This window comes from Drosophila arizonae, chromosome 3 (assembly GCF_054131065.1).
Source record: "Drosophila arizonae isolate 15081-1271.41 chromosome 3, UAZ_ARI_1.0, whole genome shotgun sequence".
In the NCBI taxonomy this organism is placed as follows: domain Eukaryota; kingdom Metazoa; phylum Arthropoda; class Insecta; order Diptera; family Drosophilidae; genus Drosophila; species Drosophila arizonae.
The window spans coordinates 6,333,628-6,346,321 of record NC_142923.1 but is presented as its reverse complement, the minus strand read 5'-3'; the positions used below and the strand labels follow the sequence as shown (position 1 = coordinate 6,346,321).

At 41.2% G+C, this 12,694-nt stretch overlaps 2 protein-coding genes across 4 annotated transcripts; both read left to right on the top strand.

Moving 5' to 3' along the window:
• UK114 (reactive intermediate imine deaminase A homolog UK114) lies at nt 1-4,652 on the top strand. Its single transcript, XM_089466165.1, has 4 exons — nt 1-161; nt 258-487; nt 613-2,993; nt 3,597-4,652. The coding sequence occupies exons 1-3, from the start codon at nt 97-99 to the stop codon at nt 732-734; spliced, it is 417 nt and encodes a 138-aa protein (XP_089322291.1). The 5' UTR covers nt 1-96; the 3' UTR covers nt 735-2,993; nt 3,597-4,652.
• A 492-nt stretch (nt 4,653-5,144) lies between these two features.
• Cul3 (cullin 3) lies at nt 5,145-11,698 on the top strand. Of its 3 annotated transcripts, none has more exons than XM_089466160.1 (11): nt 5,145-5,773; nt 6,109-6,428; nt 7,804-8,187; nt 8,625-9,386; nt 9,450-9,620; nt 9,691-9,861; nt 9,948-10,062; nt 10,130-10,272; nt 10,332-10,555; nt 10,624-10,762; nt 10,849-11,698. In XM_089466160.1, exons 2-11 carry the CDS (start codon nt 6,369-6,371, stop codon nt 10,999-11,001), a joined length of 2,322 nt encoding a protein of 773 aa, XP_089322286.1. In that variant the 5' UTR covers nt 5,145-5,773; nt 6,109-6,368; the 3' UTR covers nt 11,002-11,698. The 3 variants fall into 3 exon arrangements, with proteins under 3 accessions (XP_089322286.1, XP_017859634.1, XP_017859632.1); XM_018004145.2 differs by having other exon boundaries at nt 5,146-5,506; XM_018004143.2 differs by lacking the exons at nt 5,145-5,773; nt 6,109-6,428 and adding an exon at nt 6,633-7,690.
• The last annotated feature ends 996 nt before the right edge of the window (nt 11,699-12,694 follow it).

Below are 12,694 nucleotides of genomic sequence, written 5' to 3'. Positions count from 1 at the left end.
CGCTGAGCGTCCAGTCAACTGTCAGCAGCCGCAACAGGTGCACAGAGCAGAAACATTTTCGCTGAATATTTCTAGTTCTCATTAAAAGCAAAAGCAATGACAACTCTTGTGCGTAAACTAATTAGCACTGCAAATGCAGCAAAGCCGGTGGCTCCATACAAGTAAGTAAATGGAATAAAGAGCAGGAGAGAGCGAGAGAGAGCGGTACACAGAGCGCAAGCGAGAACGAACTGTCAATCATGTGTTTGTTTTTGCAGTCAAGCTGTTGTGGCCGATCGCACTGTTTATGTCTCCGGCTGTTTGGGCTTGGACAAGACGACGATGAAACTGGTGCCAGGTGGCGCCACTGAGCAAACAGAGATGGCGCTGCAAAATCTGGAGGCAGTGCTGAAGGCAGCCGATTCCGGCATCGATAAGGTGATCAAGAATACAGTTTTTCTCAAAGATCTGAATGACTTTGGTGCGGTCAACGACGTATACAAACGAGGTGAGCAGTCCAATTGGTTTTATACTGTTTTTGCCGATAAGCCAGCGGCATCTGTCGTCTTATCATTTTTCCAATTGGCAACGAGAGCAATAAAAAACATAATCGATAACATTTTGCGATTACAGTGTTCAACAAGGACTTCCCAGCACGCAGCTGCTTCCAGGTGGCCAAGCTACCAATGGATGCCCTCGTGGAGATCGAGTGCATCGCTTTGACGGGCCCCGTGCGCACAGTTCAAAGCGAATAGCAATCAAAGAACGCTAAACTTTGATCCGAAGTCAACGTAAATACAAAATAAAAATATATAAAATCATAAAGGCAAGAAAAAATGAAAAAATTTTATTTTACAACTTGTTGATATGAGTGCTAGAGATGGCAGCGTGTCACGATGAATGAGAGCAATAATATTTGCACCCATGCTGTTGGCTGCTGGCCGGCACTTGCAACAATTGTTGCTGCAGCACAAATGTTGCTGCGTGCGCAGGCGTTGCTAATCGCCGTCTTATGTAAAAAGAGAGAAACAGGCAACAACTTTGCATTTAAGCCTTATATAGTTTACAATTTGCATCGGCGGCAATTTATCTTTGTTTTTATAATCATTTTGTTGTTGCTGTTGTTGTACGTTCAGCTGCGGCTGCTGTGCGCCTTTTGTATTATATTTCATCAAATGTTGCTGCATAAATCATTGGCAACATGCGGCACAACTTTTCGGCAATGTTGCTAACGGTAGCCGCTTAGCCAGCCGCTTAGACAAAGCGTTTATTTCACATTCAAATTTAAAAGTTATTCATAATGCCGACAACTTGCTTGCCGCTTGCCGCACGTCGCACGTTGCACGTTGTACGCTGCACGTTGCGGCAGTTGCAATTGCAACTTGGCTGCTCCACATTGATGCGGCTGCTGCCTTTTGGGCAATGCCATTTTTGGCTCTCAGCTTCGTTTTGTTTAGCATTTGTTTTGATTTTTTCGCATTGAAATGAATTTTCAGTGAATTTGTCTGCCACTCGACGCTGTTGCATGATTTATTAACCTTGTTGCAAGTTGCTGTTGTTGCATGCATTGGTGTGAATATGAATGCCCCACTGATGCACGATTATCGCAATTTATTTGTATCTCTCTTTTTATGTTTATATTGTTTCTGTTTTGTTTTCTGCTTTTTTTTTCCTCACTCTTCACTTGGCAACATGTTTAGCACCCGCAGCGCTGGCAACATTCATGTTGATTTGGTTGGCGTGTAATTAATTCGTGGCACATCACAATTTACATGCATAAATATTGTAATAAATACGCATAAATTGATGACAACAAACTGCAACAAGTGATGACCCGCTGCAGCAAGCCAGTCAGCCAGCCTGCCCCCTGCTGTGCTCCATCTGCCCAGACATTTGACATAAACACCTACGCAGTCGCTGCTGCGGTCGCTGTCGCCGTAGCCACCGCTTCGCCTTGCTATGAAGTGCGGCTAATTAATTTCGACGCACAGGCGACAAACGGAGCCAAAGGGACACCAATGGCAACACCAACGCGGTGAAAGTGCGCATAATTTACACGCACGGGCCAAGGCGACATGCCAGACAGACGCCAATTGCGACTGGATTACTGGAAAACTGCAAAACATAAAAATAATAAACAAAAATGTAAAATATTCGAAATTTTGGTTGTTAACTCTTTGTCAATTTGCTTATCAGCTATATGCCTTTGATCGAGCAATCGCTAATTAAACAAGCTACATGCGGTAGCAGACGTAGACGCCCAAAAGTATCAAATTACAATATTTTACAATTTACCAAACAGTCGCAAGTTGTCATAATTAATATATTATGCGACATAATGAAAAAGTTGACACATAACTAATTAGTTGATGCACAAGGCAAGCTTTCACTTGTCCTGCTAAGTGTTGTTTAAGCATACAAGTTAATATAGGTTTATTTAACCTACAATTTTAGAGCGCGTCATTTTAAATTTAACATACTCTTGGGCGCGAGCAAATATATCGATATTTCCTTAGAAATATAACTCTGTTAATAGTAACAGCAATAGGTGGGTTTACTGTTAACACTCATGCAACAGCTGTTGAATTTTCGCATATTCACACTGTTAAATTAAAAAAGCTTAGTTGCGCTTACTCAATTCTTAACACAATTTAATATTGCACGATTTACAGACGTTATTCGTTGTGTATTTTTAAACAGCAAAAACTGTGGCGCAAATGTATCGCTATCGCATGCAACATTGCCCTGTTGGTCGGGCAGAGCTGGTCTGTCTGTCAATGGTACAAAAATATCGCTTATCGACATGTCGGAATGGCAAAATTAGAGCATAACAACACAACAGCCGAATATCTCATATGAATTACATATAATCAATATACATTGCAATGCATGATAACTTAACAAGCCGCAAAAGAATCGGTAACAAATTGCGGTAACAACAATAAACAAGTGATAAACCACAATCCAGCTATATTCCGTTAAAAACAAAGTCAACGCCGCTTTGGCAAAAAAAGGTACAAGACAACAACAAGAAGCAGCACACACACACAGACACCAAAAACACACATACACAAGCGCATTTGGTCTCTGCCATGCATGAAAAAGTGAAATAGCAAAAAATCAACTATACAATTTTTAAGGAAACAACAAAATATACAAATTTACCCCAGTGATTCATATTTATTAATACTTGATTACTGGTGCAACACTATTATAATACCAATTGTTGCAAGAGATTAGTTATTTCATGCAACACAAAACAACGATTTGTAGCGCTCCGTGTGAGTTTTTCATTTTTACATTTCTCTTTATGTGCGCCTGCCTACGTCTGTCTCTGTGTATGTGTGTGTTTGTAACAAAGTCGTTGGATTTCTGAAAGCAACAACACGAAAGATCATCACTGCGACAATGAAAGTCCCAGAGAGTAGGAAGAGGCAGAGAGTGAGAGCGAGCAAGACTCGCCGATTGCTATGAAAAAAAAAAAAAAAAAAACGATACTGCTGACTTGCAATTGCAGCGCGAATGCAAAAAATAAACACAAGAAAAAAAAATAAACAGAAATTTATCTGATCACTTTGTATATTTTTTCTCTCTTTCTTTTGCGCACTCCTTTATAGTCACCCGCCGCCCACAAAGCTCCTCTGTACAAAGACAACACCTGCAACGGCAACGACAACAACAACGCCAACGACGACGAGGACGTAACCGTTTGTTTATAAGAACAAGAGCAGCACGTGAAGCGCCGTTAGCAGCTTTAGCGTTGTTGTATTAACAGCGCTGCCGCTGGCGCTGCCATCGCCGCGTCGCTGGTAAAGTGGATAAGGAGGAGGAGGAGGAGCAGAAGAGGGGGGAGCTGTGCCGAAAACGCCTAGTTGCGGCAGTTGCAATTGCAACTTGGCTGCTCCACATTGATGCGGCTGCTGCCTTTTGGGCAATGCCATTTTTGGCTCTCAGCTTCGTTTTGTTTAGCATTTGTTTTGATTTTTTCGCATTGAAATGAATTTTCAGTGAATTTGTCTGCCACTCGACGCTGTTGCATGATTTATTAACCTTGTTGCAAGTTGCTGTTGTTGCATGCATTGGTGTGAATATGAATGCCCCACTGATGCACGATTATCGCAATTTATTTGTATCTCTCTTTTTATGTTTATATTGTTTCTGTTTTGTTTTCTGCTTTTTTTTTTCCTCACTCTTCACTTGGCAACATGTTTAGCACCCGCAGCGCTGGCAACATTCATGTTGATTTGGTTGGCGTGTAATTAATTCGTGGCACATCACAATTTACATGCATAAATATTGTAATAAATACGCATAAATTGATGACAACAAACTGCAACAAGTGATGACCCGCTGCAGCAAGCCAGTCAGCCAGCCTGCCCCCTGCTGTGCTCCATCTGCCCAGACATTTGACATAAACACCTACGCAGTCGCTGCTGCGGTCGCTGTCGCCGTAGCCACCGCTTCGCCTTGCTATGAAGTGCGGCTAATTAATTTCGACGCACAGGCGACAAACGGAGCCAAAGGGACACCAATGGCAACACCAACGCGGTGAAAGTGCGCATAATTTACACGCACGGGCCAAGGCGACATGCCAGACAGACGCCAATTGCGACTGGATTACTGGAAAACTGCAAAACATAAAAATAATAAACAAAAATGTAAAATATTCGAAATTTTGGTTGTTAACTCTTTGTCAATTTGCTTATCAGCTATATGCCTTTGATCGAGCAATCGCTAATTAAACAAGCTACATGCGGTAGCAGACGTAGACGCCCAAAAGTATCAAATTACAATATTTTACAATTTACCAAACAGTCGCAAGTTGTCATAATTAATATATTATGCGACATAATGAAAAAGTTGACACATAACTAATTAGTTGATGCACAAGGCAAGCTTTCACTTGTCCTGCTAAGTGTTGTTTAAGCATACAAGTTAATATAGGTTTATTTAACCTACAATTTTAGAGCGCGTCATTTTAAATTTAACATACTCTTGGGCGCGAGCAAATATATCGATATTTCCTTAGAAATATAACTCTGTTAATAGTAACAGCAATAGGTGGGTTTACTGTTAACACTCATGCAACAGCTGTTGAATTTTCGCATATTCACACTGTTAAATTAAAAAAGCTTAGTTGCGCTTACTCAATTCTTAACACAATTTAATATTGCACGATTTACAGACGTTATTCGTTGTGTATTTTTAAACAGCAAAAACTGTGGCGCAAATGTATCGCTATCGCATGCAACATTGCCCTGTTGGTCGGGCAGAGCTGGTCTGTCTGTCAATGGTACAAAAATATCGCTTATCGACATGTCGGAATGGCAAAATTAGAGCATAACAACACAACAGCCGAATATCTCATATGAATTACATATAATCAATATACATTGCAATGCATGATAACTTAACAAGCCGCAAAAGAATCGGTAACAAATTGCGGTAACAACAATAAACAAGTGATAAACCACAATCCAGCTATATTCCGTTAAAAACAAAGTCAACGCCGCTTTGGCAAAAAAAGGTACAAGACAACAACAAGAAGCAGCACACACACACAGACACCAAAAACACACATACACAAGCGCATTTGGTCTCTGCCATGCATGAAAAAGTGAAATAGCAAAAAATCAACTATACAATTTTTAAGGAAACAACAAAATATACAAATTTACCCCAGTGATTCATATTTATTAATACTTGATTACTGGTGCAACACTATTATAATACCAATTGTTGCAAGAGATTAGTTATTTCATGCAACACAAAACAACGATTTGTAGCGCTCCGTGTGAGTTTTTCATTTTTACATTTCTCTTTATGTGCGCCTGCCTACGTCTGTCTCTGTGTATGTGTGTGTTTGTAACAAAGTCGTTGGATTTCTGAAAGCAACAACACGAAAGATCATCACTGCGACAATGAAAGTCCCAGAGAGTAGGAAGAGGCAGAGAGTGAGAGCGAGCAAGACTCGCCGATTGCTATGAAAAAAAAAAAAAAAAAACGATACTGCTGACTTGCAATTGCAGCGCGAATGCAAAAAATAAACACAAGAAAAAAAAATAAACAGAAATTTATCTGATCACTTTGTATATTTTTTCTCTCTTTCTTTTGCGCACTCCTTTATAGTCACCCGCCGCCCACAAAGCTCCTCTGTACAAAGACAACACCTGCAACGGCAACGACAACAACAACGCCAACGACGACGAGGACGTAACCGTTTGTTTATAAGAACAAGAGCAGCACGTGAAGCGCCGTTAGCAGCTTTAGCGTTGTTGTATTAACAGCGCTGCCGCTGGCGCTGCCATCGCCGCGTCGCTGGTAAAGTGGATAAGGAGGAGGAGGAGGAGCAGAAGAGGGGGGAGCTGTGCCGAAAACGCCTAGAAAACATGAATCTAAGAGGAAATCCACAAAAGAAGGAGGGCAAAATGCGCATACGCGCCTTCCCGGTGAGTCTTCTTCAATAGGGCAAGTATGGAAAATCGCCGGCTCAAGCATGAGGCAGCATAAAGTTTGCAAAGTGATAAGATTTATATGTAGATAATAAGAACAGCCGCTCTCATAATTCGCACGCGCACGCACAGACATATAAACTCTCTCGCACTCTCACGTAGTCTGTGTGTGTTTGTTTTGTGTGATTCGGTTTCCGTTTCTGTTGATACGGCCGGCCTTCACCCTCTCACTGGGGCGCTGGCTCAGCAGGCTGATCGACGCTGCCTAACACTGTTTCGACAAAGTTCTGTCAGGGTTGGAATTTGATGAAAAAGCTTCATCACATTTTAGTTTTTAAGTTACTTTCAATCTCAACTTAGTTTCGACAAATTGTTGTTGTTTTCCAACACACACCCACATACGCAGAAGCAGAGACGCCAGAGTACCGGAAACGCATTGATGACGAGCGCAGACGACGTCATTTGGACAATTGTGGGACGCTAGCGCCAACTGGCGGATGTCAATAAGGCCTACAAACGGCAGCCGCTCGCTAACAGCACCAGCAGCGGGCCAACGCCAACAAACTGCTGCCCGAAGTCAACAGGAGCAACAACAGCCGGAACAGCTGCTGGCTACGTCTCAGTCCTACTACATAATTGGGGAGCATCGCTATAGTTGGGAGCGCGCGCTTGGTTCCCATAGTGGAGCCGGCGGCGCGCGTTTGCCTCCCCCTCCGATGTACAGTCAAGATCCGAGGATCGGTCTCTTTGGTGCCGCAGCGCCGTCGCAGCCTCCGCAGCCATCGTCGCCACCGTCACCACCGTCACAGTCACCGCCACCGCCGTCGTCGTCCAACAATCGGCTAAACAGTCTGCTTAACCCTACTCATTTCTACCCATCACCCGGACCCGTAACATCACCGCCATCCACGCATTCACGAATTGTAGCCGGCTCAAATAATTTCAATCATCGCTCCCGCAATACACGCAATGCCCAGGGGCAGCAGCAGCACCCACGCATTCAGCACGCGAACGTGCCACTCAATGTGCCGCAGCAGCAGCAGCAGCAGCAGCAGCAACGTGGCTCGGCACGCGCTGCAACTAACAATAATACGTTTGCCGCATTGGGCAGTGTGGCAGCACACGGTGAACATTCCGTAAGAGCGACAGCAGCTATGCAGCCAGTCGGAGCCGGCGCCTGTGCCGGTGCCACACAAATGCGCGAAATTGGACGCAAGTATCCATTGTGGCTTCCCGAGTATAAACGTCGCGCATTCAATGTTAGCCCCCCAACAAATCTGCCTTAACATTTAAGATGAATAATTCGACATTTGTGTAACATTTGATAATAATCAATTTTATTTCGTTCTTTTTCTTTCGCCCCATCTTGCAGGCCTCCATGGATGAGAAGTACGTGGAGGATATATGGGCCACCCTGAAAAATGCTATACAGGAGATACAGAAGAAGAACAATTCTGGCCTGTCCTTTGAGCAGCTGTACCGCAATGCGTACAATATGGTGCTCCACAAGCATGGCAATCGCCTGTACCATGGACTGAGCGATGTCGTCTCGAAGCATCTGGAGCAGAAGGTGCGGCAGGAGGTGCTCGAGCGCCTGCACAGCAATTTTCTGCCGAAATTGAATGAAGCCTGGACCGATCATCAGACCTCAATGGTCATGATACGCGACATACTCATGTACATGGATCGGGTCTATGTGCAGCAACGCGGCTTGGATAATGTTTATAATTTGGGTCTTAATTTATTCAGGGATCAGGTATGTTGTCGTAGTGCTCGAATGCTATAAATTTGATCTAAAATTAATTAATTCAGAATTTAATCTAACTGCGCTAACTTAAATTTATCCAAGCTTAGTTCAATTTATTTATTTTCATAATGCCTTAAAATATAATTATTTTAGCTATCAATACATAAATCAATAGATTTTTAAATTATATATTAGTGGAACCACTTTGATTTATTTATAATTCCCATATAGACGCTTGTGCTATAGAAAAATGTGGAAAGCTTTAGAAGTCTTTTCCGAAGACCCTTATCTGTAGGGTATTCATTTCATTTGTTATCTTAATGAGGCTGAATTTCTCAGAAATATGGCTATACTTTTATATCTTCACACGATTATTACTATGAAAGATTCACAATTATAAATGATAAAAAAAATTCACAAATTCAAAATTTGTATCTGTTTTGCAGGTCGTTCGCTTTCCGGAAATACAGAAAGCGCTACGAGAGAGGCTGCTGGGCATGGTTATGGAGGAGCGTCACGGCGAGCCGATCAACCATTTGGCGATCAAAAATGCCTGCACGATGCTCATTACGTTGGGAATCAATTCGCGAACCGTTTACGAGGAGGACTTCGAGAAGCCTTTCCTGTCACAGTCGGCGGCCTTTTACAAATTCGAATCGCAGAACTTTCTTGCGGAGAATAACGCTGGCGTTTACATCAAGAAAGTTGAGGCGCGCATCACCGAAGAATCATCGCGTGCGGCACTTTATTTGGACAAGGATACGGAACCGCGCATTGTGCGTGTCGTTGAGGAGGAGCTAATTAAGAAGCACATGCGCACCATTGTCGAAATGGAAAATTCGGGCGTCGTGCACATGATCAAAAACTCTAAAACCGAGGACTTGGCATGCACATATAAACTGTTCTCACGCCTCAAAGAGGAGGGCCTCAAAGTGATTGCCGACACAATGTCTGCCTATCTGCGCGAACAAGGCAGCATGCTGGTCAAAGAGGAGGAGAACGGCAACACGAATCCAATAACTTTTGTGCAAAATTTGCTCGATCTCAAGGATCGATTCGATCAATTTTTGCTGCACTCATTTAGCAATGATCGACTATTCAAGAATGTCATCTCTGCCGATTTTGAACATTTTCTCAATCTAAATAACAAATCGCCCGAGTATCTGTCGCTCTTCATTGACGACAAACTGAAAAAGGGTGGCAAGGGCGTAAGTATATGATAAGATATGGAAGTACTTAACATTTATCTTATAAAATGATTTCCCTTGCAGATGAGTGAGCAAGAAATTGAAACCATTTTGGATAAAACGATGGTTCTCTTCCGATTTCTACTTGAAAAGGATGTCTTTGAGCGCTATTACAAGACGCATTTGGCCAAACGTTTGCTGCTCAACAAATCGGTCTCCGATGACTTTGAGAAGAATATGATATCCAAACTAAAGGTGAGTGACAAGAATTTGTAGTCACAACTGAAAAGCTTTCACTAATCTGCTTCCCTTTCACCTGTTGCAGACTGAATGTGGCTGTCAATTTACATCAAAACTTGAGGGCATGTTTAAGGACATGTCTGTGTCCAATACGATTATGGATGAATTTAAAAGTTATGTAAATAATAACAGTTTGTCATTGAGCGGCGTGGAGCTGACGGTGCGCATTTTAACCACCGGATTTTGGCCCACACAGGTGATTACTCAACTCTCTCTCTCTCTCTCTCTGCGTCATTTACTCTGTTCATCAATCTACATATTCAATATGCTGTTTATTTATAGACGGCAACGCCCAATTGCAACATACCCTCAGCACCGCGCGAGGCCTTTGAGGTGTTTAAGAAATTCTACCTGGACAAGCACTCGGGTCGGCAGCTGACGTTACAGCCGCAGATGGGTATGTCAGCATCATTATAAATAACATCTGTGCAATTTGCGCTAACAGCTTGCTGGTTTTGCTACAGGCACTGCCTACATCAACGCCGTTTTCTATGGCCGCAAAGCGAATGACAGCGACAAGGACAAGGATGGGCCAAGCTCAAGTTCAAGTGGCTGTCCTGTGCCCACCACAACACGCAAGCATATATTACAAGTGTCCACCTATCAAGTAGGCAACTCAGCCAGCTCTTTATGTAGTGCGCATCTAATCTTGATTCTGCATTATAGATGTGCGTTTTGTTGTTGTTTAACAATCGGGATTTACTGACCTATGATGACATACACCAAGAGACGGATATACCCGAGCGTGAGTTGGTCCGTGCACTGCAATCTTTGTCCATGGGCAAGCCAGCGCAGCGATTGCTAGTGCGCAACTCAAAAACGAAAACAAAGGACATTGAGCCCTCGGACGAGTTTTATGTGAACGATGCATTTGTCTCCAAGTTCCACAGGTGCGTATTCTCATTTGTAATATGAATGAGGGAAGGCTTTATATTATTTTATATTTCAACTCTTGCAGGGTAAAGATCCAAACGGTCGCTGCCAAGGGTGAATCGGAGCCGGAACGTAAGGAGACGCGTGGCAAGGTGGATGAAGATCGCAAACACGAGATCGAGGCAGCAATTGTGCGGATTATGAAGGCGCGCAAACGCATGGCGGTAATTCATTTAATCAGTAAACTATTTTCATTTGATGATTACAACTAATCACAATTTACAATCTTTTCATTTTGCACTATTTATAGCACAATCTGCTTGTCTCGGACGTTACGTCGCAGTTAAAATCACGTTTCTTGCCTTCGCCTGTGTTCATTAAGAAGCGCATCGAAGGTCTGATCGAGCGTGAATATCTGGCGCGAACGCCAGAGGATCGTAAAGTGTACATTTACTTGGCTTAAAAAGAGTGTTCACCGTCACTCATCATTTTGCAATCGAAAGCCAACTATACACGAGGAACTGTGGCCCCATCATCACTCCTCAAATCCCTTCCCATCTAACCCGCTCCCCCCTCCAAACCTAACTCCCCTCCACCCATTTTCAACTTTTATAAATTCGCAATTAATCGGTAACACACAACTATCAACAACTTCAATTAAGCGTCAATGCAGCCACGAGCATCCCAACTGGAATCATATATTTTGACCAAGATGTTAAATAGAATAGACAAGTGCGAAATTTGTAAGCCTGACATTCAAAATTGAACAGTTATTGCTAATCTATTGATGGTTATGCAGCTCTCCTTCTTTCTCTCTCTAATGCCATTGCTATCCATAATATAATTTCGACTATTCTCTAAATTCTTTTCGATTTATTTTACACGAACTTTCATCTCATACACTAACTCTATGTTAATTCTGTTTTGAGGCACAAAACATGCGCCAACACACGTTTACAATTTAGCTACAACAATATGTATAGTATAAGCCCATAAACACACACTCACGTACATACATACATACTCACTCACTCACACACACTACTTGGATGGAGAAGCGTAAGCGAAGCAAACTTAAGAATTAATGCATAATGCAAAACTTATTTCTAAGCAGCAGTATAAATATAGCTAAAATAATAAATTTCTAAATGAATAATAAATTTAGTGAGCGTTTCATGTACATTTTTACGCAACTTTCGCCTATTCACGATAAAGTAATTAAAAAGTAAAGAAAAAAGAAAACATCAACACTAAATTTATACCTTAAAAAACGCTAAATATTTGAGATTCATGTGAACAGAGTTTAAAGTTAAAAAAGACATTTTAAAATCGATTTTTATATATACATAACTGCACATAATATACGTGAGCAGGCTTTTTAAACAAAACAAAAACGAAACAAATAACTATATAGGTGTATAAAAGTTGTTTTAGTTGGTATAGCCTAGGAACACATCTCAATAGCAGTCCCCATATATTCAGCAATGTTTTTTTTTTTTTCCTTTCTATAATTTTAATTTATGCACACTTCTGTGTTATTATTCATTCTTGAAAATATTAATAGTAAGAGAAAAAGTACGAAAAAACTTACTTGCAAATTGATGTGTGAGTTCATTAAATAAATATAAGCGTGTATGCTTGAAGTGAATTGAGCAATCAGGCGTATTAAAAACAATTGTACATAAATTTTTGTTCTGATGTATGGAAAAAATGAAAATAATATATATAAATTGATATATATATATGCACATATGTGTATGTATATATATATATATAAATAAAACGTATTTGAGCGTTAAAATGTACATTTGTACGTGTTATTTGTGGCATTACTGTAAAATAAGGCAATAAACTAGAATCGTTGCGGAAACTTCAATTGTCTGATCTGTTCCAAATAGATTAACCTATATATACATTTTAGCCAAGGAAGTATCAAATATAGAATACGCTTCATTTAGATTTGCTTTTCTTCAGCAAAACTCGAAATAAATTTATTGAATTTCTTCGGCAATGAGTTTTCTAGCTTAAGTTTATGCATTCAACTTAATCTCAAGAAAAAATGTAAAGCCCATATTTATTTTATTGTAATACTTTTTTCAAGGAATATCTTATCAAATTTGGCCTTTGTGCAAAATACAGGTGTTTTGTACCTATGT

Excerpts from the sequence above, each read along its gene's own strand:
- UK114 (XM_089466165.1), top strand. The coding sequence starts at position 97 with ATGACAACTCTTGTGCGTAAACTAATTAGCACTGCAAATGCAGCAAAG. Across the intron at positions 162-257 it reads AAGCCGGTGGCTCCATACAA|TCAAGCTGTTGTGGCCGATC; the intron begins GTAAGTAAATGG and ends TTGTTTTTGCAG. Across the intron at positions 488-612 it reads CAACGACGTATACAAACGAG|TGTTCAACAAGGACTTCCCA; the intron begins GTGAGCAGTCCA and ends TTGCGATTACAG.
- Cul3 (XM_018004143.2), top strand. The coding sequence starts at position 6,929 with ATGTCAATAAGGCCTACAAACGGCAGCCGCTCGCTAACAGCACCAGCA. Across the intron at positions 8,188-8,624 it reads TTAATTTATTCAGGGATCAG|GTCGTTCGCTTTCCGGAAAT; the intron begins GTATGTTGTCGT and ends TCTGTTTTGCAG. Across the intron at positions 9,387-9,449 it reads TGAAAAAGGGTGGCAAGGGC|ATGAGTGAGCAAGAAATTGA; the intron begins GTAAGTATATGA and ends TTTCCCTTGCAG.